The sequence below is a fragment of the Solea solea genome, chromosome 14 (genome assembly GCF_958295425.1).
Source record: "Solea solea chromosome 14, fSolSol10.1, whole genome shotgun sequence".
Classification (NCBI taxonomy): domain Eukaryota; kingdom Metazoa; phylum Chordata; class Actinopteri; order Pleuronectiformes; family Soleidae; genus Solea; species Solea solea.
In genome coordinates, this window is record NC_081147.1 from 8,355,209 (window position 1) to 8,381,576 (window position 26,368).

The 26,368-nt window shown below is 39.4% G+C and overlaps 1 protein-coding gene across 2 annotated transcripts in view; it reads left to right on the forward strand.

Annotated features, from left to right (window-relative positions):
* The window catches only part of il1rapl2 (interleukin 1 receptor accessory protein-like 2), a 395,763-nt gene that overhangs the window by 342,467 nt on the left and 26,928 nt on the right, over positions 1-26,368 (forward strand). For both annotated transcript variants that reach the window (XM_058649406.1, XM_058649407.1), the window contains exons 8-9: positions 19,924-20,056; positions 24,565-24,710. In XM_058649406.1, the coding sequence (XP_058505389.1) occupies positions 19,924-20,056; positions 24,565-24,710 (279 nt within the window). The remainder of the gene's footprint in view (positions 1-19,923; positions 20,057-24,564; positions 24,711-26,368) is intronic.

A 26,368-nucleotide genomic window follows, 5' to 3' on the forward strand; every position in this document is an offset into this window, starting at 1 on the left:
AAAATGGCCAATCAACCCAAGATGGCGGATTCCCTGTTGGGTTTGGATCATGGTCATAATGTAATTTTTTCTTCATCCTGACCCACTACACATGTGTACCGAATTTCGGGCATGTGCGATAATTGTGTTGGTCATGGTGAATTTGGACAGGTGGCGCCGCACTTATTGGCCCCTCCCACATTCAATTTTCGACGCACATTCCCCGAACCTTTTTCAGACGTAAATTTACACCAGGATTGATGCGGTCACAAAAATTGGTGAGTTTTGGGGTATGGGAAAGGCCTCAAAAAGGCGATTCATTTGGGGGAATAATAAGAATAATTAAAGCTGCAAGCAGCGTTGGACGGGACCTCGCGGCCGCCACCCTCTACCGGCATGTCATGTATAACGTGGGCTCTGGCCGGGTTACTCATCTCACATGTGAAGTTTAGTGCAGATTGGTCGACGTATGGCAATGTTACAGGTCACTTCCTGTTTTGGGCGACCTACTTCCTGTGTGCAGGTGATGTCTTACAGACGTGTTCAGGGCAGGCCCTTCGTCTCACATATAAAGTTTCAAGCCGATTGGTCAATGTTTGGCGGAGTTAAAGGGCACTTCCTGTTTCGGGGGACCTACTTCCTGTGTGCAGGTGATGTCTTGCAGATGTCTTCAGGGCGGGCTCTTGGTACCACATATTAATTTTGGAGCTGATTGGTCAATGTATGGGCAAATGACAGGGCACTTCCTGTTTCGGGGGACCTACTTCCTGTGTGCAGGTCATGTCTTGCAGACGTGTTCAGGGCTGGCCCTTGGTCTCACATATCAAGTTTCGGGCCGATTGGTCAATGTTTGGTGAAGTTAAAGGGCACTTCCTGTGTCAGACAATCTACTTCCTGTGTGCAGGTGATGTCTTGCAGATGTGTTCGGGGCGGGCCCATGGTCTCACATATCAAGTTTCAGGTCGATTGGTCAATGTACGGGCAAATGACAGGGCACTTCCTGTTTCGGGTGACCTACTTCCTGTGTGCAGCTGATGTCTTGCAGACGTGTTCAGGGCGGGCCCTTGGTCTCACATGTCAAGTTTCGGGCCGATTGGTCAATGTTTGGCAAAAGACAGGGCACTTCCTGTTTCGGGCGACCTACTTCCTGTGTGCAGGTGGTGTCTTGCAGATGTGTTCAGGGCAGGTCCTTGGTACCACGTATCAATTTTGGAGCCGATTGGTCAATGTATGGGCAAATGACAGGGCACTTCCTGTTTCAGGCACCCTACTTCCTGTGTGCAGGTGATGTCTTGCAGACGTGTTCAGGGCGGGCCCTTGATACCACGTATCAAGTTTCGGGCCGATTGGTCAATGTTTGGTGAAGTTAAAGGGCACTTCCTGTTTCAGACGATCTACTTCCTGTGTGCAGGTGATGTCTTGCAGATATGTTCAGGGCGGGCCCATGGTCTCACATATCAAGTTTTGGGCCGATTGGACAATGTTTGGTGAAGTTAAAGGGCACTTCCTGTTTCAGAGGAACTACTTCCTGTGTGCAGGTGATGTCTTGCAGATTTGTTCAGGGCAGGCCCTTGGTCGCACGTATCAAGTTTGGGGCCGATTGGTCAATGTTTGGTGAAGTTAAAGGGCACTTCCTGTTTCAGAGGATCTACTTCCTGTGTGCAGGTGATGTCTTGCATACGTGTTCAGGGCGGGCACATGGTCTCACATATCAAGTTTTGGGCCAATTGGTAAATTTTTGGGCGAGTTACAGGGCACTTCCTGTTTAGCGGCGAAACGCGATAATCAAAATGGCCGACATCGTGTTGGGGTCAAGTTCGCATTCGTAGACGTGTTCAGGGGCGGGGTCTCGAGTCACGTATCAAGTTTCGTGTGGATAGGCCAAAGTATGGCGAAGTTATAGCACACGTGTTGTTTCGTGGCGAGCCGCCGAAATTCGCCAAAATTCCGATGGCTGCCGTGGCCACGCCCCTTTGAATCTGCGAAAGTTTTCTATAACTTTTGATCTTGGATGGGTTTGGAACAATTTGACGCGTTTTGCGCGTTGCTACGATGAACGCCCTCAGACAAGTTCGTTCAGTTACGAAACTTGTAAAACGCCAAGATGGACGCCAAATCCAAGATGGCCGACTTCCTGTTGAGTCGAGGTCATGGTGTCAAAAGGATTTTTTGTTCGGCTTGTGCCGAACAATCACCCCACCAAGTTTCGGGAAATTCGGTAAAACTAAATTTTGCCTGCTCCATAGGCAGTGACCTGTGGGGGCGCTAGTGAGCCATTTTGCATTGGTTTTTCGCAATTCCACAAATTTATCAAATTTTTCGGCAGTTCTGATGTGCGTGCCAATTTTCGTCCGTTTTCACGCTGGTTCAGGGGGTCAAATTCGAGATTCCATGCGGAGAAAAATAATAATAATAATAATAATAATAATTCCTAGAATAACAATATGTCCTCGCCCACTGCGTGGGCTCGGACCCTCCGCGCACTGTGTGAGTGCTTGGTCCTCGGTCCTTGCACACTACTGTGTTTGTGCACAGTCCTAGGTCCTTGCACACTGCTGTGTGAGTGCGCGGTTTATGTTGCTCGAATTACAATAGGTCCTCGCACACTGTGTGAGTGCTCGGTCCCTAATAATAATCCTTTCAGTTTCAATAGGTTTCTTGCAACCTTGTTGCTCGAACCCTAATAATAATCCTTCCAGTTTCAATAGGTTTCTTGCAACCTTGTTGCTCGAACCCTAATAATAATAATCTTTCCAGTTTCAAGAGGGTTCTTGCAACCTTGTTGCTCGAACCCTAATAATAATCCTTCCAGTTTCAATAGGTTTCTTGCAACCTTGTTGCTCGAACCCTAATAAATAGTATAAACTAAATGATTATTGGAAAATATGTGTCAGTCACTCCATCTCACTTTTTTGATTATCATTATGGTATAGTTTAGTATAGCATAGCATAGCATAGCATAGTAAATGGCATTGATTGAATCCGATGAATGAAGACTTATAGAATACAAATATTGGACAAATCACAATATCTTACGTGAAAAAAAACATTAGGGTGCATCCTGTGTGCATTATAAACGTCTCCATCCAAAAACTGTCATAAATCCAACCAATATTTGGGACCAACTAACCAACCAAGACTATAGAGCCACTTATAAGTAAAGAGAAGCAATGGTGAGGGAAATGATAAGCAGAAATAATTATGGGGGGGCGAATAGAAGGAGGATAGAATATCAAGGGGGCTGAAAAAAAGTGAGAAGGAATAAACAAACAAAGCCAAGATGAAATTTAAAATTAGCCTGAGAGAGAAGGAAGACGGAGAGCAAAATAAGCCTTGCTTTGACTGACATTCATTTCCTGGAGTTTTACTCTATAACTACTAGTGGCCTAACCTTAACCCTAACCTCACCCTAACCATGCAACATGCCTTCACCTTAAAATTTAATCATTTACATTATGAGGATTTGGCCATTGTCCCCATAAGAAAGAAAGTCCTCAAAATGTGAGTGTGTACACAGATGTAGGTCCCCACAACATGAGTAATACCTGGAACACACAGTATTATTTTTGTTGTGAGAGTATCTGAGTTGCCTCTTTATCACTGTCAGTACATGTACACATCCTCTTTATCTCTGTCACTCATATCACATCGCACACACACACACACACACACACACACACACCAGACTACATAATAGAGTGCAAGGTGTTTAGCCTTTTTATCAGTGTCATAATGTGAAAACACGGAGACACATGAACAGAGACAAATCTCCCTGTGCCTTGATATAAATAGGCTGTTGACAGCCAGGAAAGAAAGAGAGAGAGAGAAAAAGAGGCACACTGAAAGTTTAGAGAAAGGAGAAAGTGCATCAAAGGAATCAAGAGAATAATTGCAGGTAAAAGGAGGGGATCGATATGCGATGAAAGTGTGGTGAAGAATGGATTTTGTTCATTCTTTTGCTCTGCCTCTCGTTTGTCATCTGGCAGCCTCATGAATATGCTTTTGTTTGCAACCTTGATGGAGAAGGTGTGAGTGATGGAGAGGGCGGGGATGAAGAGAAAGAGTTAGAAAGGTATCTGACAAAAGTGAGACGGTCACTGAAACATCTGTGTCACTGTGTTTGCACGGGCAACAACAACAGCAGCAGGGAGAGAAACCAGGCCTGAGGCGGCAAGGTCAACAGTTTTACTGTCTGTATAGAACAAGAACATATTAGCAGACGAATGAAAACACAGGTGTTGTTGCCCTCAAGTCAAGAGCTGTTACTTAAAGCTTGTGCAAGTGTTGTTGTTGTTGTGTGTAAAACTGTTTCCTGTTGTTGCTCTTCTCTTAGACAAAGGTGGCAAACATGTATAAATAGATTAATATATCTAAACGACAAAAACATTTTCCATTAACTGAAATAGAAAAAAGAACTAGAGTTAGTAAAACTAAACATTTGTAGTGAAAATGTGTTTAATTTTCGTCTTTGTAAATTCATTTAATACTGTATATTTTTTTTACCTGCCACACTAACTGCATCCAACTTTAGCACTATGATGTTGCAAATGTTGTATTATTGATTCAGGGATTGTTGTTCATCTGTCCTAATAAACTTATAAATGGTATATTTTGCTTGGTTTTATTATGACCTTTTTGTAATAATAAACTAAGCTAAAGCTAAGCATTTACATAAAATAAAAACTAATAAAACCTAGCACATTATTATTATTATATGTCATTTAGCAGACATTTTTATCCAAAGCAATTTACAAGGGAATTGAGTACAACTTGTGACCACGATGTCTCTGCACATAATTAACCACTGAACTACCCCCACCCCCAATCCACTCTAAAAATCAATTCTGAAATTGTATTTAGTTCTTAATTCTCAAAACGAAATAAAAACCAAAGCAAAACTCCCAAACTATTATAACCTTGGTGATGACAATGAACAACGACATTGAACTTCCTGTACCAAACTGAACCATTTCACTCGATGGAAAAGCAAAGCAAGCTAACATACAGAAATATTGATAATGTGGCTCATCAATCTCCCTCATTTGCAACACCAAAATATTCCATATTCAATAATATTCAATCATCCTGTGACTGTAATGTTAAGAGACAGAGACGATATTTAAAATCATTTGAGCATGTTTATAAAACATCTGTTTTTCTTCCATGTTCTGAAGAAGTGACTAAAAGTCTGTGGTGTTAGGTCGACTGTGATCTCAGTGTCTCCATCACTGTCTAATTATTTCCCCTGTTGTCTTTCCTCCCTTCTTCAAACTCTCTCTCTCTCTGTGGGATCAGAGTCCTGTGGAGCTAGAAATGGATTTTTATTAAATAGAAATCCCCTTTGAAAATCTAACTAACAGTGAGAACAGTGAGAGCAGTGTGTGTGCGTGTGTGTGTGTGAGTGTGTGAGTGAGCGAGAGACAGAGGTATTTCCACCCACCAGCACCTATATCATTAGTTTAGACATAATATTCTGCTGTACATGTATGTCATGTATAACATTGTAGATCTAAACTGTATTTTAAAATAATAAAGCCTCTCAATAACATATATACAATGTCACATGACCAAAGCTGATGATTTTGCACCATAAGAGGAGTATGGCTGAGTCAGAGCCCCGACAACAAAGATTAGTGCACTATCTTAACATATGGAATTGGTCATCATCTGGTGTATTGATTTATGGATTAACAATCAGTTCATTTTTCACAGATTGATTTAGGATAAGTTCAAACGTTGTGGTGACGATAGTGACCAGTGGTATCACCCTGTGTATGAAGACAGCGACATATAGAGAGCCAGTAACACGCTTTAAATGTATGAAAACTGAGTTTTGATTACAACACTTTGATTAAGAGAAATAGGTTATCTCATAAAAACACACATTATTAACTCAACTATTTACTAATGGCACATGATTTGGATTTGTATATGTCTGGTGACGTTCAGTCTGGCTTCACAAAGTTCTTGTGATACTCAGACAGAGGTTGTTGTCAGCAGACACTAGACCTGGTTTCGTGTCAGCATAATACATCCTGTTTCACGCTGTGCCGTAAATATTCTGACATTTGTGTAATCTGATAACATCCTCAGAGAATTTCTAAAATACACTGACTTTTATTTGGTCCTGGTTAATGTCCTGCCACTCGACATGGTGAGCCACATGATCATCATAATTCAATCTGAGAATCCATTCTTGTTATGAATAATAATTATAGTTAATCTTACAAGAAAAAAAAAACCTTGTGTGCAACAGAGGATAAAATAAGATGTCTTTTGTCTCCATTAGTCTGCCCTGTTTCTTTAAAAGTGTACAACTGTGCATTTGTTTTCATGTCTGTTAGGTCTCTGAGGGAGGAACATTTTTTCAACCCCACTTAACATTTTCACACCTTTATTAACAGCTGTGAGAGCAGGAGACAGAGGAGAGAAACCAACCAGGGGCCTGAAGTGGAATAGTTTGTTCTGTCACTTTGGGACGTGTAATTGAGGTGAAGAGGTTTCGAGAAAAAACTCACTCTTTTGCAACAACAGGTAACACTGCTCATCTTGGTTGACTAAAAAAGTGGGTGTATGACCTCAGGACAGTGATACACAGATACACTTTGTTCAACTTTGAAGGGCAATTAGGCTTGTGGAGTTAATTCATTACAGTTTCTTGAAAAAAAAAGTGTTTTCTCAACCTATGGGTCTTATTTTAATGACTATTTTTAATGTGGACCACAGTACAGTGCTGTTACAGAGGTTTGGGAACTGCAAATTATGGCAACTTTGCCAGTTCTCTACATAACATTATTTTGTCCCATGGGATGTCGTCCTTTCTTCCTGTCCTTCATAATGGATTACCATTATGTTAACCAGCCAGTGTATTTAGGCTGTGTCTTGTCCTATTAAATATAATGCACTATACAATAATAGCGAAGGATTTCAAACAGTTTTTAAATTCCCTTGAGCTATTATTTAGCTATTACCAACTGATTTCACAGTAAACTGCAGTGAATAAGTGCCTCCAAGAAATCAAGTGCATTTGGTCTGCCTGTCATTTTGAATCTCTACAAACACCTCTGCAAATGCACTGTAAGTATGAGCAATAGTCACAATGGCTATAATTATGGAAATAATACCCAGGTTTAGAAATACGACAATTTTTCATTTCCACAAACTGCATGAAAACTGAATCATGTAAGGAACGATGTGTATCTCAGTCAGAGTACAATCCTAAAGCATTCAGACATCTGGCTGTTTTAGACCTTTGCAGAAATAGGTTCATATTGATGATAGATTAACATAATAAAAAACTAATTTCCAACACTTGCAAGAGCCCCAAGAAGCTCCGTCCCATCTTCCTGCCCTCACCTACTGGGGATGCAACAATAACACGAGCAGCCTGAAACCATATTTGAAATTAAAGTTGTCCAGTCATCTATTGGCCTACAGCTGTTCAAACCACAGATGGCTCCAACGATTCAGGGATCAAATTATAATTTGAATTTATGAACTTCTTCTTGGTCGAATTAAGCCGTCAGCCGGAGAAGTAGAACAGCCGCCGATGTTTGGGACCCTTGAGTAACTGCTGTCACTCAGCCATCACCTGCCACCCAGTTCTGTCATGAAACCCTCAAACGTACCATCTCCACCACTGAGACCAAAACAATTAACACTCCTAACCTCCTGAGGGTTCACTTGAATTTCTTTAATCCATCTTTTTTTCTGGTTCTTGTTTCTTGATTTAGTTTACATAAGTTTCTTAATGCTATTTCATTGACCTTATATCCATTAGTAGCTAGTGTTTACTTAGTTGGGTTGGATTTGAAGCTTATACACAAATCCATGAATACGTAGAGTCCCTCGTCTTACATGATATGAAAGGATGCAGCATAACCTTTTAAAAATTGCCATGAACCAGACCCTAGATTTGACTCAATGGTCATTTTGAACCTGAAGCAGTAGCAGGAAGGGCAATTTTAGAGCTTCAGCATACCAAGACATTTTGGGCAATGCTATGCTTCCACTGTGCCCCAGTGCACAAAGCAGGGACTATAAAGACATGGTTTACAGAGTTTGGTGTGGAAGAACTTGACTGGCCCGCACAGAGCCCTGACCTCAACTGGGATGAACTGGAACAGATTGTAAGCCAGGCCTTCTCATCCAACATCAGTGTCTGACCTCATGCTCTACAGCATGAATGAATGAATGGACACAAATTCACATAGAAACGCAAAATCTTGAGGAAAGACTTCCTAGAAGTATTAAAATACTGTATATGTATTATGTGAATACGTCACTACAGTCCCTGTTTGTGTAATGGTTAAGTGTCTGAATACTTTTGTCCATGTGTATGTTTCCAGCAGTGTCCACAGCTGCAAACAGATGTTTTCAGGGATAGAGGCTCAGAAAGTCCACTTTTGAATTATCCTCCAAACTCCGAGTGACGAGTGAAAGCCAAAGCAGAGTTTTACTTGGTCTGAATAGGATTAGCTGTAACATGGTGTTTTGAATGCAGTGTTGCAGTGTTAAACATGCAAGCACCTTGCGTCTAACTATATATGTGCAGTAATAATTTGACTCCCAACTGCATCATGTGGGTGCAGTAGTCTGAAGTTTTGTATTTTTGAAGTCCAGTGTTTTATTTGGCCGAACACAATAATTAAAACTTTTCTCTCATGTAAGTGTACTGAGTGTTTTCTCCACCGTGGAATCAGATAGAAACTATATCAGCTCTGAATCTGTCGTTGTCTAGGAACTGAAAACAAGCCCCTCATGACTGGTCATTTAATTAACCTTGTCAAGCATATCTGCTGTAATCTCTAATCTAATTTCATCTGTTAATTTAAAACATTTCTTAACGAGGCCAGCCCCCCAGCCAATCAAATGTCAGGTAGAGAAGCATAAAGGACTTGGTTAATTAGAACTGTCATTAAATGGCCATGTATGGATGGAGCGGGAAACTGGATTTCCTTTTATTACTTTTCCTGGGAGAGTTATTAATTCACCTCAGGAATGTTTGTGTGTGTGTGATAAGAAGTCAGATATAGAGTGACAGAAAAAAAGACAGACAGTAAAAGGAGAAAAAATATTTACTTTATTCATAATAATAAAATGTGTCTCTTTCAAACTTTGTGGCAGCTTCATTTCCTGTTTGACAGGAAATGAGCCTCAACATTTCGAGAAGTGATTCTCCAGCTCATATTTATCAGATAATATTCAGTCTCCCACGCAGGATTGCAGTGTCAAATTATATTGAAAATCTGCACAGCGCTCACAGAATTTCATATTACTGCAAACATGTTAAATATGAAAAAAAAAGATTAATTATGAGACCAATTTAAACCAGGAGTTTCTTTTAAACTTTAATTGTGTTTACTTTTTCATCTTTTTCCCATGATTTCCCAAAAGTAATCAAATAATGCAGTTACTATTATGATTGAAGGCAAAAGCAGACTGTTTTTGTTGTGGACAGATGAGACGAGGTGTGTGTGTGTGTGTGTGTGTGTGTGTGTGGGTGTGGGTGTGTGGGTACACGTGGATATTTCAGCATGTAAAAGACATTTAAATCATTACTCAAAACCCACCTGTTCAAAACGGCTTACACCTAACTGTCTATTTCCCATTGTTTTATTTCAGTCCTGTCCTTTGCTTTGTTTTGTTATATATAAGTGCTATATAAATGTGATGTATTATTATTATTATTATTATTATTATTATTATTATTATCATTGTTATTATTAAAAGGGAAGTGAGCGGCTGAAGCTCCATCAGAACAGAACACATTCACACACGAGGACACACACACGCACACACACGCAGAGACACACACACACACACACACACACGTTCAATAAAATTCAGTAATCTTGATTAAACATAAAGGATCACATTGGAAACTGAGCAGCAAAGAAGTGTCGTCACCCCAGCTTTTGACATTATTACATTTTTAATATTGAGAATATTGTCACTGCTGTTCTTTATCTAACCAATATCGAGCGCGTTTTCATGAAGTCGTTCCCACTTTGAGGGCCACTTCAGAGGGTCAGAAGATAAACCTCTGAGGGGGTGGTGCAGTAAATAATTGGGTAGAAAGGAGGAAATAACACATCTTTTGATATTTCTGAGCTCTTATTCAGAGCATAAAGCAACAATTTACATGGGAAATCTTAGAAATGTAAAAGGGCACATACTGGTCCCTATAACATAGCAGATATGAGCTATACAATGGTGGAAGTCATTAGGTTTAGTGTCAGCTATGCATTTCACAACTTAAACTTAAACTGATTTTATGATTCATTTTATATTGTATTTTTGGTAATATAGCAATAATTGTGCGGAAGTCACAAAATAGACCGTTTTTCTTTTCTTTTTGTTCATAAAAATTTGAATTGAACTTTGAACTGTGACGTATTTTCAAATTTCTCAAATTCAATCCAATTTTAAACATTTTGAGTACTTTTTGCTCAGGTGATTTTTTTTTCAGATTGTCTAGGTTGTGCTGAAAAAAAAACATATAAGACACTATTGAACATTCCTATAGCCTCTGTAAATACTGCATGTTTAAGCGTAGTAGTGGAAAAAAGTTCTAATGGTTAAGTTTACCTTACCTAATCTAACAAAATTCAACTGCAACATAAGACTTCACCAATAAATGTTGTTTATATATTTCAAATGTCTCCCTCTAACAGAAACTCATTATTTTCTCACAAGTAAAAATGTAATCACAGCTCTATAGGCACAGTATGAATGACATCTTAATCTTCAGAACTGCAGTTGGCAGAAAGGACGGGATTATGGAGAAGCGTCACCGTCCCATTTTCAGCGTCTCTAATAATAACAAGGATTCATAGTTTGGAAAAGGCAGGATGAGAGTAAATAGAGGAAATTAAAGTGAACAGCCTCCCAGGTTACAGCTGGGCTGCCCACTTACTCTCTTACTCTGTATATGTGTGTGTGTGTGTGTGTGTGTGTGTGTGTGTGTGTGCGTGTGCACTCTGCACATGTGTAAGGCACCATCTGTTTCTTCATGTGCAGATGCTCTCCCTTGGAGTCAAAGACCAAAAACTCAGCTGTTACCAAGACAACCTCTGTACATCCCATACCTGGTCCTGTGCTTATGAGAGACAGAAACAGGAAGAGACAAGCAGACGGACGCCGTCTTCCAGTTTTGCCCCCCCCCCCCCACACTCACACTCACTCACACACACACACACTTGAATTTGTATGATTTAAAGGTTATTTTGGTCTCAGCTGCGTCTCTGTCACTTCATTTGTCGGAGATGTTATCAGCCTCATATTTAAGGCAGAATGTCCACTTTGTTAATGTATGCTTACGTTGAAATAAATTGACATATTTTTGGTGTTAGTGATCCAAGTAAAAACCTTAGTGTCTGTATATTTCCCTTAGTACTATTAAACAACTGGTTAGACATAAACGATGCATTCCTAAACCACTTTTCCTGCAATGTGTTAGTAAGTTAGAAAATATGAGTTTTATCTAGTTTGTCATTCTATTTCTTTATTGATGTTTGTCTCTGTATTCCCAAGCTGCTGATTATGTGTAGGATATCCTGGTGGAGACTTAACACTCAGCGCACCATCATAAAAGCTCTGGACCACCAATAGATTATTGATGTTAATGGGATTTATGGTGATTCATTCTGATGTCATCCTATTCACTCATACTGTAAATCTATCACCAACATCATGTCTGTCAAACAAACAAACAAAGAAAAACGAACTGTGTGGCAGTTAAAGGTTATTTGTGTCACCTTACTGTATTCTCCACCCGCGGTATCTCGTAAAAGACTGAGGGTTCCAGACCTGTAAGACTGAAAACCACCAGTATGTGACAAGAGTTTAAGCAAAAATCTCATAATTGGGACCTTAAATAAAAGACTGGTTACACTCTGGCTCGAGAGAAGCTGTCTTTGACTTATTAGGACCATTTGTGTTTTTCCAGCCAGTGTTGCAGTGTTTTAAAGTAAGTGGAAAGGATCACTTGGTTAAGTCCATGTGACTGGAGCATGCTGCTGCTGCCACAATTAAACAGTGTGCTTATCCAAGCCCTGACCGGCCACTGCTCGCTGTCAGGAGGAAGCAGCTGCGCTAAGAAGAGAAGCACACAACCTGTAATGTGATGAATGCATATAAACCCTTAAATCAGTGTGCCCCTGTGTTGCTGATCGCCTGTTAAGCCCCTCCTGGGTTTGTGCCCATCAGATGCATACACTGGTTGTGTGCTTCATATTCACAGTTATAGTTGGGTCAGTGCTTAAACCTTTGCAGACAAACATGGGGCTGGAGCAGATAAGCAAGCCTCCTTCCAAGAAGATTTTTTTTAGCACAGGGAATATAGGCTGAACAAATGTGCAAAAGAATGGTGGCATGTTATCTGCTGTTTAAGCCATCAGTGGTGCTGACAGCTCATTATAGAGATGCAAAAACATACAAATCTGCCCGAGAAAAAAGAGATGATCTGCAGAACTCCAGCATTATGTCATTATCCTCAGGCATGTTAGCAGCACTCTGAGGGTGGACTGCCATGTCTGACCATAATGATGGACCCGCTGACTAAATGACAACCTTCAATGTCTTTTCTGCAGCTTTGAGTCTCTAGTCAAGGCAATTTACATTAATGTGGGAGGTTGTTGTTTTTTTTCCTTCTGTTTCAGCACTGTAAGATGCACTTTTGCTGTGTTTCCCTCATGCTACGGTTTGGTTTGGTACTGTGTGGTGGAGTTTGGAATGGTAAAGCCCTGGGTCAGGCTTGCATTTCAACATTACCTTTACATGGTAGTGCGGGGTGCGGGCTATGCACGATGGGCGTGTCATGTAGCATGACATCGTAATGGTGCGATGACATCAGATGGGACCCAACAGACAACAAGTAGCTCTTTTTTTTCTGCTTGTTTTGTGGCTGTTTGCCTCAACGAGACGTCAAGCTTTGTATGAGAACAGACTGGGAGTTGAAGAAACATGGCACTCGCATGGCCCAGCTTGTTGTTATTTTTGGTACCTGCTCTGGTAAAGGTTCCAAGCGAGCTGAGCCGATACCAAAATGTGACGTCAACAGACTGCCGCCTGTTGATTGGTCTTGGAAGAGTCATGAGTGCGACATCCAACACAAGAATCATAGCGAACAATGCCAAACTGTAGATCAGTTAAAAAGACTTAAAAATGCTGAAAACATGCGTTAATCTCCAACATTTAGCAAGGAAATATCTAAAATTTCAATATTTAACAGAGTCTGGTGTATTTAGTGACAGCTCTGCTGAAAGCTGGCGATCGTGAGCCGAATCACAACCCGTTCAGTTGTATTTCACTTCAGTGACTGTGTGAGACTGAGTCTGTGCTCCAGTCATGCAGGAAGTACTGAACTAATCTCTTTAACTGTAATGATTCAGTACACCGAAAAGAACTGCTTTGCCTGCTTTGCTCGTGTTTGTGTCGCGTATAAAACGACATAATGGTATTTTCGTGCAGCCATGTTATGGCGACCCCTTCCACGTTGAGGAGGTACTATGACGTGCCTGACACCAAACCGTGTATAGCCAAGTAGTGCTAGAACTGCATAATGGAAAAGCACCATTAGTGTCTCAGTATTTTTCTCCATCTCCAACTCTTACCTAACATCGTATGTTTTTTTTTTACCTTCCTCAGGACAAATCAATTACTTCATATTGTATAAATTTCTAAATTAATATCCCTTGTCAGTCTTTAACTACTTTGAATTAAATCGGTATGTAACAATGATTTTATAGATGATCTAGTACGCTAATTAAAACTTTTTCATCTCTACTGGAACGTCGCACCCCTGCGACCACATGATTTCCAGGGGAAAATGACGATTCAATTCAATCACCCTTGTTTAACGTTCATCTGGTAATAAGTAGGTCATGGTTTAATGAAGGGGCTGAATCACAGATGACATGAAATGTAAAAATATATCACATCTAAGTCTGGAATTTCAAGTTTATTAAATAAGGTCCTCTTCTGGTCTACGTACTTGTCAAGTGAACCAATGCAGGACTCAGTGTGTGTGTGTGTGTGTGTGTGTGTGTGTGTAACACCACATTTCTGTGATTCATTTCCTTCATTAAGGCCTGTCCTACTTTTTCCCTACGATCCTTCACCTGACTCTTATCTGTTCTTGCTGCTTCTCATTTCCTCTCTGCATACACACATATACTGTAACACTCAAAAAATTCAAATTTACTTCTCTTTTCCTGCAATATTAAGAGTAAAAATATTGTTCTGTTGTGTCATGGACTGTGTAATGTGACAAGAGACCTGTGAAAGAGTTGTTTCCATGTGAAAAGGTGAAAGGTTTTTTAGGGAAGACTGGACGAGAATCAAAGATGAGGAATAGACCTGGGCACTTCTCGTTGTAGTTGGTCAGTTAAGGCTTCAGTCACCTTCAATGTTCAATCACGGTATGGTTTGGTTTGGTAGAGTACAGTATGGAATGGTAAAGCCGTGTGTCATTGTTGTGTTTCGACTGAGAACAGTAGCTTTATTTGGTAGGTGGGGTGTGGGCTGTGCCCGATGGGCGCGTAGTGTGACTTAGTACCAGTGCGACGACAACAAACCATGGCATTGAACGCAACACAACAGACAACAATGGAGAACATCCACCAGCTCTTTTTTTCTGATTGGTTTGTGGTTGTTTGTCTCAACAAGAAGTCAAGCTCTGTATGAGACTAGACTGTGGGTGTTTGCCTCGACTTCCAGGGAATATTTACACCGTTTTTATGTTGCCCAATCAGCTGACTGTTGTGGGTGGAGCTACACTGACCATACTGTACCATTTTACTCTGGTACCCCAAGAGAAGGGTGTCAAAAATGGAACGGTTGGGGCCAGCCATTTTGGTGGAAACACAGCTGCCCATGGTTAAGTGAAAGGGAACTGTGCTTAGTGAAATCCACTATCACAAATTGGTGTGTGTATGAAAATACTAAACATTTCAAAATTTGAATTCTAAGTCTATAAAACTAGAGGCCCATGAGGTGAGCAACAAACTGTTTTTCTCTTAAATCTGTTAAATCTATTTCCTAGAAATGAAACCTCATGAGAAGTTAGAATGGCTCTTTCATGCAGCTGCCACCAAAACACCAAAAAAATGACATTTGAGGTGAGACAAAAGGGTTAAATAGATTCTGTAATCTGTGTTGTGTTTTAAGCAAGCATTGTTTTCTGTTAAATCCTAATCTGAATGTCAAATAATCTATTGGACGAAAACTTTCCCCTGCTAAATTGCAGCATGGTTTAGGTATGGAGTAGCATACATGTGAAACTGTTCAGAATAAGAAGATGGTGAATAAGAGCAGGGAGAAAAAGAAAGCTGTGTTTTAGTGAGGAGAAATGAAAATCAAGGCGAGAACAGGGAAATCTAAAGAATGACAAGTGGAAAAGACTAATGACGTGATTAACAGCTTCAGTACTGATGGAAAAAGATGCTGAAGAACATGATTTCCCATCATCCTCTCTTCCTTCCTCTCACAGTTCATGACTCAGAAACATCTCAGATTAGCTTCCACAGCAGTTCTGGGAACTTTTCATCATCAGGATTGATATCAGTCACAACAGGATGCTCGTCAAAGTTCTAATTTCAATTACTAAAATAATATGTTATTCAAACTCGATGAAGCATCTGAACTTCATACAAGTGTGAGTTGTTGTGTTAGATGTGTTTTATTTATTTAACTCTTAATTTAATAACTGTAATTTTTTTTACAACTTCTCATTGAACATGGGTTAAGAAACATGTCAAGAGACTAAACAACCTCCGCATTAGATTCAAGATTTGAATCTAATGCCCTTTGAACATTAGTGCAGTGTTTCAGAAATATTCCCTAAATAATAATAAATAATTTATACTTTTTTAATATTAAATTTTTAATGAGGGGTTTCATGAATTCACTTCTCTTTCAAAGACTGTAATGGCTGCAGAAATTAAACTTGACAGAACACTGGCCCTTGATGAAGTTAGAGTCGCTGATGTTAACTTGTCTGGTATTTGATTTGCAAACAGTTTTTTCTCATCGCGAAGACAAGACGGACATGGTAAATGCTCTGTGTTTGTGTGATTTGTGGGAGTTCTTAGAGTCTAGATTCCCTTTAGTCCCAAAAGCAGTCTGACACCACTTCTCTACTTATCACTCATGCTTCTGTTTCCAGTTTTCATTTCATGCATGTGCTTTCTTTCTAAATTGGACAGAAATCTCTATAAAGGAAACATCAGACATTTCTACACAAACCCATCAGAGACTATACAGCACTGTCTGCTGACATCTGAAAACTCACTTATTCAAAACTGCTTTGAATGTGTGAATGATGTTGTTTTCTACATGCGGTTTTTATTTCTTCGAATGTGTCTTTGTGTGATTTTTATCTGGGAAGTGTCTTTGAGTGTTTTAAAAAATGCTTTATGAATAAAATGAATGACAATTACTATTATTATTATTGTCAGAGTTTGTGCAGTCTCTTAACCAACTTTCAATGTGTTTTAAGTCTCCCGTGTGATTGATTGACTGATTGATTGATAGATTGATTGATTGATAGATTGATTGATTGATTGATTGATTGATTGATTGATTGATTGATTGATTGATTGATTGATTGATTGATTGATTGATTGATTGATTGATTGATTGATTGATTGATTTGCTATAGAGCTGATGAAGGAAGCCACTGTTGCACTGGGTGACAGCATCTACTGTATATGTGTTGGCACATACATGGTAAAAATTTTGGAAGCATATGAGAAAATATTATCATACCTCAGATAAAAAAAGAAGAAAGAAAGAAAGAAAGGGCAAACCTTTAATATTACACATTATGGATCCATCCATCATTTCTACCACTTATCCTTTAACGGTCACAAGGGGAGCTGGACCCAATCCCAGCTGATTTTGGACAAAAGGCTGGGTTCACCCTGGACAAATTGACCAGTCCATCAGTTAACCTGAGCCCAATCTGCATTCTGCATGTCCTTGGATTGCGGGAGAAAGCCACAGTACCTGGACGGGGGGGGTGCACACTCCACAAAGGTCCTGAAGGAAGCATTACCACGCTGCTCTAGATTATACATAACAATGTGATTAACTCCTATTAAATGAGAGCTGATTTAGCACTAACTCTTGATCGCGTTTGAACTGTATGTATATGTACTGCGTATGACAGACATTTACCTCCAGAATCAATGCTGTGACTTCATTTAAACATCCATGTTTAGAGCAAATGATTGTTTCCTTCATTTTCTGCACCAGAGACAGGCAGAAAGAAAACAGATGTTGGTGTTTGATAAGCAGCAGTTCCTCATGCTTCGATGGCAGCATTAGAAAATGAACTAAGGGCAGAGCAAAGCCTTTTTAGTCTGAATTTAGGATTCAAACAGCCCTGGTATTATGGGCTGTCCATAATAATAATAATAATTTTGTATTCCCTGTGATCCCTTAAAGATCTGAAAAGTGCTGTGATGAGCCCGGTGCAGCAGAAGAGTAAAAGGCATCCCTCTCACTCTCAATGCAACATTTACACATGCTTGCTATTTTTTGACATATATATGTTTATGGATACAAGGACTGGAATCAATTTGTGTCATGTGACTTATCTTTGACATAGTATTAGGCAGTGTGAGTTCTTCCACTTATTGTGAGTTCTTCCACTTGTGTTCACACCAAGGAAAACATTGTCTAGGTGCGATCGCACTCAGCAGCAGCGTGAAGTGATGATGCACCAGCTTGAGAAAGCTCCCATCAATCACTTGTACAAAGTCTTTCTTTTTGACACGGAGGGCAACAACACAGCATTTCAGCCCCTCAGAGTTAGTGTTGGTCCTGCTGCTTTAGACCCAAGCATGCAGTGACCTGCTGCAATGATTTCGAGACTGGATTTCAGGACAAGTGTGTTGTGATTGCTCAAGATTGTCTCACACAGAGAGACCTGCACAACCACCAACTCCACACACTCGCTCATGCCACACTAGTACAAGGAAAAACTGATGAATTTAATCACGATAACATGCGGTGAACACAAACACAGCCTCAGGGTGCTAATCAATTTCTGTGAAGCACACACACACACAAACACGCACACATACACTCAGGCTAAACTAATTTCACTCTAATCTAGGTTATTTAGTTTCTGTTTACCAGTGTGTGCATATTCTGTGTGTGTGCATGTGACAGGATGGTGCATGCAAAGGCAAACACTTGCAGGATATTTGAGGGTTTTTTTTTTTTATTTGTTAAAATGTTTCAGTTTGGAGACAAACACACCCGTCTTCTCTTTTTCCATCAGTCACATTAAATGATGCAATTGAAGCAAACAACAAAAAATAAGACATTTCCACTTGAAACAGCTGCCTTTTTCCCTTGGCCAAGATAAAAGCCCGTGTTCACTCAATCTAAGCAGTTTGTGAAATGTGTTACCCCCATTGATCTAAAACCTTTGGAAGTTATTTTTTTTAAAATGGTAATTTATGGGTCACTTTACACAAGAACAAGTCCAGCATATAACTGCATGTGGGTTTCTTACTCACGCTCAATGGAGGTAACTACCGTAAATGTCTAACATTTTTATTTAATTTTTAACCGCCTTTCTGACAATAAATATAAACACACGTGTAAAATTCACTGACGGTGCTCGACTGTGATGATAGAGCTATCATTATGATAATACTGCGGTCTATCATAATTATCTGCTAATTGACTGCATGGTGAGGTAGCGCTCATTTGAATGCTCATTAATACTCCATCATCACCACTGATAGCTGTAATCACAGTGTGGTGCTTTCAAGGTCTTACAGTAGGGTGTGTGAGAACATGTGTGGATAAGGCCCACACACAAATGTGAACAAGAGTGTGCGCGGGTGCTGGTATTACTCCCACCAGCAGTAATTTAATAAATGTATTTAGACACTGTCAACAATGTTTTGTTTTCATCCCTTAAATGTAATTTTATAATTTACACAAACAGCTTATAAAAGATTACATTTTAGGTTGTAAAGTTCACTGTCCCTAAATCAGTGTGTCCCCTGACAAGAATAAGTCTGTCCTGCATCTTGATCTGTGATAGCAGATTTCCAGATAGCACTACATTCAAAAGGCTTTGTGTTAGCTAAAGATCTGCATCCAATATAACTGATATCTGTAATCCAAGAATTGGCCTCCATTACAAGTCTGTACTTTCCTACACATTACAATGAGTGTACCAACTTAACAGAAAGACATGGTCTTCCAGCTTGCTTGATGAGGCCAACCAGGAAGTAAGAATATATTAAATAGCTAACAAGGGGTGACTCAGCTGTTTTCTCTGTTTGAATTAAAGTGTGAAAATGACACAAGTTCTCACATGATATATAATTTCTGAAAACGTTTTTCCTGGGGAGTTAATGGCCTCAGTATGGGGTCTTTTTCAGCAGCACATGATGTCAGTTTGGTAAATTATGTTCTGATTCAGAGAAAAATAGACACCAGAGTGATTGACAGCTGGTATCAGCCTCAGTCTCAGTCCTGGTCCTGGTCCTATCCTGGTCAGCTCATCATCAAGCTCTGCAACAGCCTCATTGTAACTGATTCCTTTGAATCAGGTGTGTTGGAGCAGGGCAACATCTAAAACATGAAGGATAGTGGCCAGGATTGAGAACCACTGCCGGTGGAGTATTGTTGCAGTTCACATCTATGAATTTCTGATTGCGAAACTTTAACATGGTACTGGTCAAATCATAAATCTTGAGGCTTCAAAATAGAGTTCAGATACTTATGGGTGATGTCACATCCGGTTGCCATTTGGGCAAACACATAGAAGACATCATCCTGGGCAGCAGGCTCAGTCTATGTCTGTGCTTCCTTATTTAAATGATTTGTTCTAACTCGATGTTTTTCCCTTAGCTCGAAGGAATTTGACTGTGAGGTGTGACTGCTTAGTTTGTCATGTTTTGTTTGTTTCAGGTATGCCCCTCAGTTTGGACTGTAAGGCTTTCTTTGGCTATAGCGGGGAAAACAGAAGGCCCATCATCTACTGGATGAAAGGGGAGAAGTTTGTTGAAGAACTAGCAGGACACATTAAAGAAAGTGAAGTCAGGTAAACACACACACACACACACGTGCGCAGCATCGGCAGCAAATACATGTACATGTTTCCCTTTCTTTCATTAAAACTAACCAAAGTGATGTCAATGTCATGGTTTATAGTATACATATGATACATGTGCCAGTTTTGTCAAGTTTTTTTGAAATCACTTTAGTGAAACAGAGAGTATCAATTACACCCACTCAAGTTTACAGGTCTCTAATGTTAATTAATTTGTGAAAGGACTCGACTACGGCTGCACTCTTCACACTGTCAGCATCTAATTCATTCACTCTCTTGTGATTTATGACTCACTGAGGCCTCTCTGACACATTTCTTCCCAACTTTCCAAAAGAATTATGAATACTATTAATAAAGTTAAATTGAATTCATTTTCTCTCCGACTGGGACCAATTACGCTGGTCTCTATTGGGAAAAACCTTGATTGTCTAAGAGGGATCAAATATCTTTAGTGGTAACCTGCTGGATCACCTTGGAAAACAGAACTCTCATGTTGTCACACACTGGGTAAATATGTGAATGATGTCGTTCTTTTTATGCTTTTATTTAGGTACATTCCGACACTATTCACATTAAGTGTTAATGATTAAGTGAATAAATCATGATGGCCAGAAAAAAAAAAAGACAGAGAAACAGGTGGACTCAGCATGTAGTGATGATGATGAGCTGGTTCTCTGTCACTTCACTTAATTAAAAGGAAAGGAAAGGAAATACCTGGGCTCAGCCAACACTGAAGGAGAGAGGAGAGCAAATGTCATGACTGACTTTATCATGTCTGTCAGACAGTTTGAAGATTTAAAGGAAGCTCCAGTCCATTGATGATATGAAAGCTGCATTGACTGGATAAATTATTGTTAACATACAAATAAGTTGGACAAAAACACATCTGGTGTGCAAAGGCACTTAAAGAGTTAAGTACAGCAATTGTATAGTTTTGTCATTTTTATTATTATCACATGATGTATCAGTGCCAAGACAAAATCAGTTTAATACAAACCTGGGTTTTTATCTTCTTAGATAAGTGTTGTAAGAAAGTTTACAGTTTGGAAAGATTGGTTGCAATTTTGTGGCATTTAGTTAAATCTAAAATATAATGACATCCATAATGCTACTACTCTTAACCCCTCATTACATATTAAAACCACAGTTGTGTACTGTAGATCAAAGCTGATCACAAAATAGTATATTGTCTGTATTTATATGTGACCTGCCATGAATAAACCAGCTTCACTATATATTATAGCATTAATGTAGTCTTGATGACCACTCAAAGCTTCTTTGCTTTTCATCCATTCACCCCATTCACTCACACTTTTCAGCACATCTACTATATGCAGCACATCATCTTTCAGTGTCTTGCCCAAGGACACATCGGCATGTAGATTAGCGGAGCCGGGAATCAAACCCACAACCTTCACAACGTCTATCTATGCTCACTGTTCTTTTTTTTTCATTTCATTACTTTTTCTTTTACGTTTTCATATTACTGTTCCAATTGCACGACATCCTGTAAAAAGATATAGCGTCATAACCTACAAAAGATAATTTTAAAAAGAATTGTGTCATTTCACATGAAGCTCGCAATTTTAACCGCATGCATTATCTCCCTCATCGTGTGGTTGAAGATTTCACCGCTAGAAAACATTTTAAAATGATTTAAGTTTTGTCCTTGGCTCAGTTCACCAATGATAATGTGAATGTTTTTTCATGTGCATCTCTATCCCCTTGTTCGCCTCACAGAGAGGTCAGAAGTCAGTGTCATCCCAGCAACAGGCAGAGGTTATTCTAGTGACACTCCAGCAGGAGGGCCTGCTGCTGCAACCAAGGTTCTCTACTTGAGAAATAGTCTCTGTCACTGCCAGGCCACTTACTGGCCTCTGAACATGTTCACTCGTCGTAGATAAAGAGAGCAGGGCTGTGCATGAGTGTTAGTGTTTAAACTTGAAACTAAGCATGCCCCGTGGTATTAAATTAACCTTTGCCTGATGAGTTCTCAGTCTTTCTGTGCAGTCCTCTGGCCAGCTCTGATCCAATCTCATCATGATCCCAAATTCGTCAATCACAGTACAGCAGACAGACACCTGCTGGGATGCACATTAATCTGTCCATGTTTAGCTCCCTCCACTCAGACTGCTGCTGCACCGTCCTGTGAACTGTGTCCAAAGGTGTCTGTTTGCTTGTGTAATGTGACTACGTGCAATTAACATGACATGTTTCCCTGCAGTACGTGAGAGATCTGTTCACACTTACCTCATTATTTCACCTCATGTGAATTGCAGATTCACCCACAGATAACCTTTTTCTTTTGAGATTCCACATGAACGTCCAAATAAAGCTCAGTCACAGTACATATGAGTGGTGTCATCAGTTTTACTGCACTTTTCTGCAACTCAGCGATGACAGTTCACACTGCTTTCATGTGCACTGAATTTGCAATTACAATATTTCAACTTGGGTCACCTCTTGCTTCATATATTCACTTTAATGCACCACAGGTCCATAATGTCCATGATGTAAAGAGATGTCTTTACCTGTTTCTCATCAGCTGCACAATCCAAATACTTGTCGGAACCTCACTCTTTTTATTTACACTAACTGAAGCTCTTATCTGTGATCACTGACGTTTGTTATTATGATTAATGTGCTCCTTTTTTCCAATTTTCTCAAAGTGCCGTAAGTCTGCCGTGGGTGTATTAGTTGAACATGTTCACAGCCGGTTTCACCATGGCAGCAGGGTTTTTGTTCAGGACTAGAATGCCTTCATTAAAAGATAATTATGATTATAATAATTACATTCAAAGGCATACAAAAACAACAAATTAACAATTACAAAGCAACTGTGCCACAAAAATAAAAAACAAAGCAGCAAGAAGGAAATTAATCAAATGTGAAAAAGACCAGTACAAAGTACCCAAAAGTATACAAGTATCTTACCAGAAAATGACTTTGAAGTAGAAGTTGAAGTCACTTATGAAAAATATGACTTCAGTAAAAGTCTTAAAGTAAATAACATTTACTGTGCTTAAGTATCAAAAGTGATTTTCTGATATTAAATATACTCTAAGTTTTAGAAGTAAAAGTATTAAACAAGTGAGGAGTAAGGATTGAGCCATGGTAGCTCAGTGGTAGGGCAAGTTGTCCTTTAATTTGAAGGCTGTGGGTTCAATTCCTGGCTCTGCTCGTCTATATTTGTCCTTGAGCAAGGCCCTTAACCCCATGTTGAAGTGGGTATGAAACATTTGTGAATGGGTGAATGGCAAAACTGTAGTGTAGCGCATCAAGACGAGAAAATCTCTATATAAATACAGACCATTACCAACTTCTTCTGATTTTATTTGGTAGTAATGAGTAACAAATAGAGTAAGAGGTAGTGGAAGAGGAAGAATGAAAGATGACCAAGCACATAACCCTGAGGGACACCTCCAGACACCAGTTCCATACCAGAGTGCAGGTGCATTAATCCTGTTATACCCACCATCCATTATGTCCAATTCAAATTAATGCACTGGGTGTAGTCATATGTTCTACACTTTTAATCAGGTTTTCTTGTACCCAGTTATGTGAAACAGTGAAATACAGCCAGGGATTGTGCATTGTAAGGATGATCAGGAAACATTGTAGAGCCCTGTGGTACCCCGTAGCTGCTATTATTGCAACTTTAAAGACAAAAAAGAGAAATAAACTATTGTAAAAAGAGGAAGAGCAAATGTTTTTTGGAAAGGTCAAAGTTATTTAAACATGTTTGTTATGTCAAGTCAAACACTTTACATTACTTTTTTGTTCAGCTATTTTTTCCAGTATTTTTTTTTACCTTTTCTTTGTGAGGTAATCTTGAGGTTTTTTTTTTCTTTTTTAAATAAAATGGATTGTTATTATTATTAAGTTGGAGGATGTTACATTGAGCACTTCAAATGATCTTTGATATCAGTGGTTATATCTAAACCTGACCTTATATCAAGCTTAAAAGTGGAAGGACTGACCCAAGCATCAGTTCATTCTCCTCCTCCTTGCAGGCATTTAGAGGAGTCTGACCCCACCATAAGGAGAAAGGTTTTTCCAGCTGTTGCAAGTGCTTTCTACATTTGCCTCCATGTCCCTCTGCCCTCCCTTTTTCATCTGCTTTCTCCTCTGCTCCACACTCGATTACTACACTTCTCTGCTTCCTGTTCACTTCTCTCTTCACTTCTTCCTCACAGGAATTTTAGAGGAGTCATTTGGGAGACTTGCCTCAAACAAATTTGCTTTCCTCCTCATCTCTCACATTTTGCCCTCTATCCCTCCGTATCTCTGTTAATCTCCTCTCTGTTGATTTCTACTTAGTTTTCTGAGAGAGAGAGAGAGAGGAAACATAATTTGCCCCTAATGATTTATATGTGTTTTTCACTGCCTCCTTTTACTTAAAGGTTTTTTTGTTTTGTTTTTTGTTTTTTTAAATGATTTAAAGACACAATTGTGTTTTGCTCTCAGTGACTACTCTTCACTTGTCTTTGTTTGTCTAGGATCTTGAGGGAGCATTTGGGGGAGAAGGAAGTGCAGCTATCTTTAACGTTTGATGCTGTGGAGGAGGCAGACCTGGCCAACTACACCTGTTATGTGGAGAACCATATAGGGAGGCGCAGTGGGAGTGCTATACTACAGAAGAAAGGTAGATTATTCTCGCCATTCCCCCTCCTTCCTTATGATTTTCTCCCTCCTTATTCCCCATGTTCTTCTCCATTAGTTAGAAATAAACTGCCACAAATTTAGTGACAACCAAAATATTATCATCTTATTGTTGTTCCCTTTTAAGACAGTGACAGTGGAAATCACAAACAACATGTTAGTATATATCTGTTTATATGTACAACTAGGAGAAACATCACAATCATTCTGATCAAACAAGTATATAGTGAAACACTGAAATAAATCCAGGGATTATGTGGGGCCTAGATTGGAGCCCTGTGGTACCCCATTGCTGTTTTTAGCAACTTGAAAGAAAAATAAACAATTCTAAACAGAGGAAGAGCAAATGCTCTGTACATTTGCTAATACTGAAACATTATACTCTTATAACAAACTCAAAATCTGAGTTATGAGTTGTTTGCCCAACCCTTCCAATGTCATTCATGGCAGCAAAGTCTGAAACCATGTTACATATCAGGACAGCCAAAAAATATAGCTTAGCGTTGCATAGCTCAGTTAAATATACCTATTAATACAGATAAAACTGGCACATTGTATATTGTCTCTTCGTCCTGGACACAGTGTAAAATGTAAACATATGTCAGTGGCCTGCATCACATTTTACATGTAGTTACTTAACTTTAAAAGGCTTGTCACATCATAAACCAGTAGTAATCTGTATTCAAAGCTTCCATAGCGTGTTCTCCCAAAAGAAGTGCTTTATTTGTTTAGTCTGGCTCACTAAACATAAAAGTACGTCTGCTCTGGTTACCTGGGACATATCCCATCTCTTTTAATGGCTCTGTTAACAAGGAATATCCCTCCAGCTCTGGAATTTATGCCACTTTTTATGGCCCAGTAAATATTTGTGGATGTGAACAGCTTCCAAGATAATTAAGGTATTAACTGTGCTTTCATTGTGAATTGTTGAAGATGTAAAGGGTCTTCCTTAAATTCAATCATTAGATACCTGCTCCCGAAAAGCTATGTGTCATTTGTATAATGTCTGACGTCATCCTCGAAAATTCCACTTTTAAAGTTCCACTCTCTCCCACCAGACATCTGCAAATCCTGTCTCTTTAAACTGGCAAATTCACATTGATTTTTATCCTCCTGGTTTCAAATAGTCTTCGACTGTAACTGTTCTCTGCATCACTGGCTAACAGCTTATTGTAAATAGTCATACTGGCTTATTGAAAACCCGAAAACGACCGTCATTGTTAGGCACATTACTTTTAATTATGTAATTAGTTATAGTTACTTCTCCCAAATAGTAAGTGAGTTACTGCATTCTAAGTGTAACTTTTTTACCAGGCCAAATAACTATTGTGTTACTTTTTATTAATTTGACATTGTATTGTCAGTAACGGTAACAGAGTTGTAACGACTGAGACAGTGATGAGATTAAGCTGTTAATGCCATTTATGAACAGCGTTTTTCCCATTACATTCCAAAAACATTTAGTGCAGTCCTGTTGGATCTTGCTTTTGCTTACCATCAGAGGCCATGGCTCAGAGAAACACAGAACCAAGCACAATTATAAGAAAGAGACTGGAAAACAGAATTGGAAGAGGACAACAATTGTCCCTGTCACTTCAAATCCCATTGGAAAAGAGAATCCCTTGACTAGACACTATATGA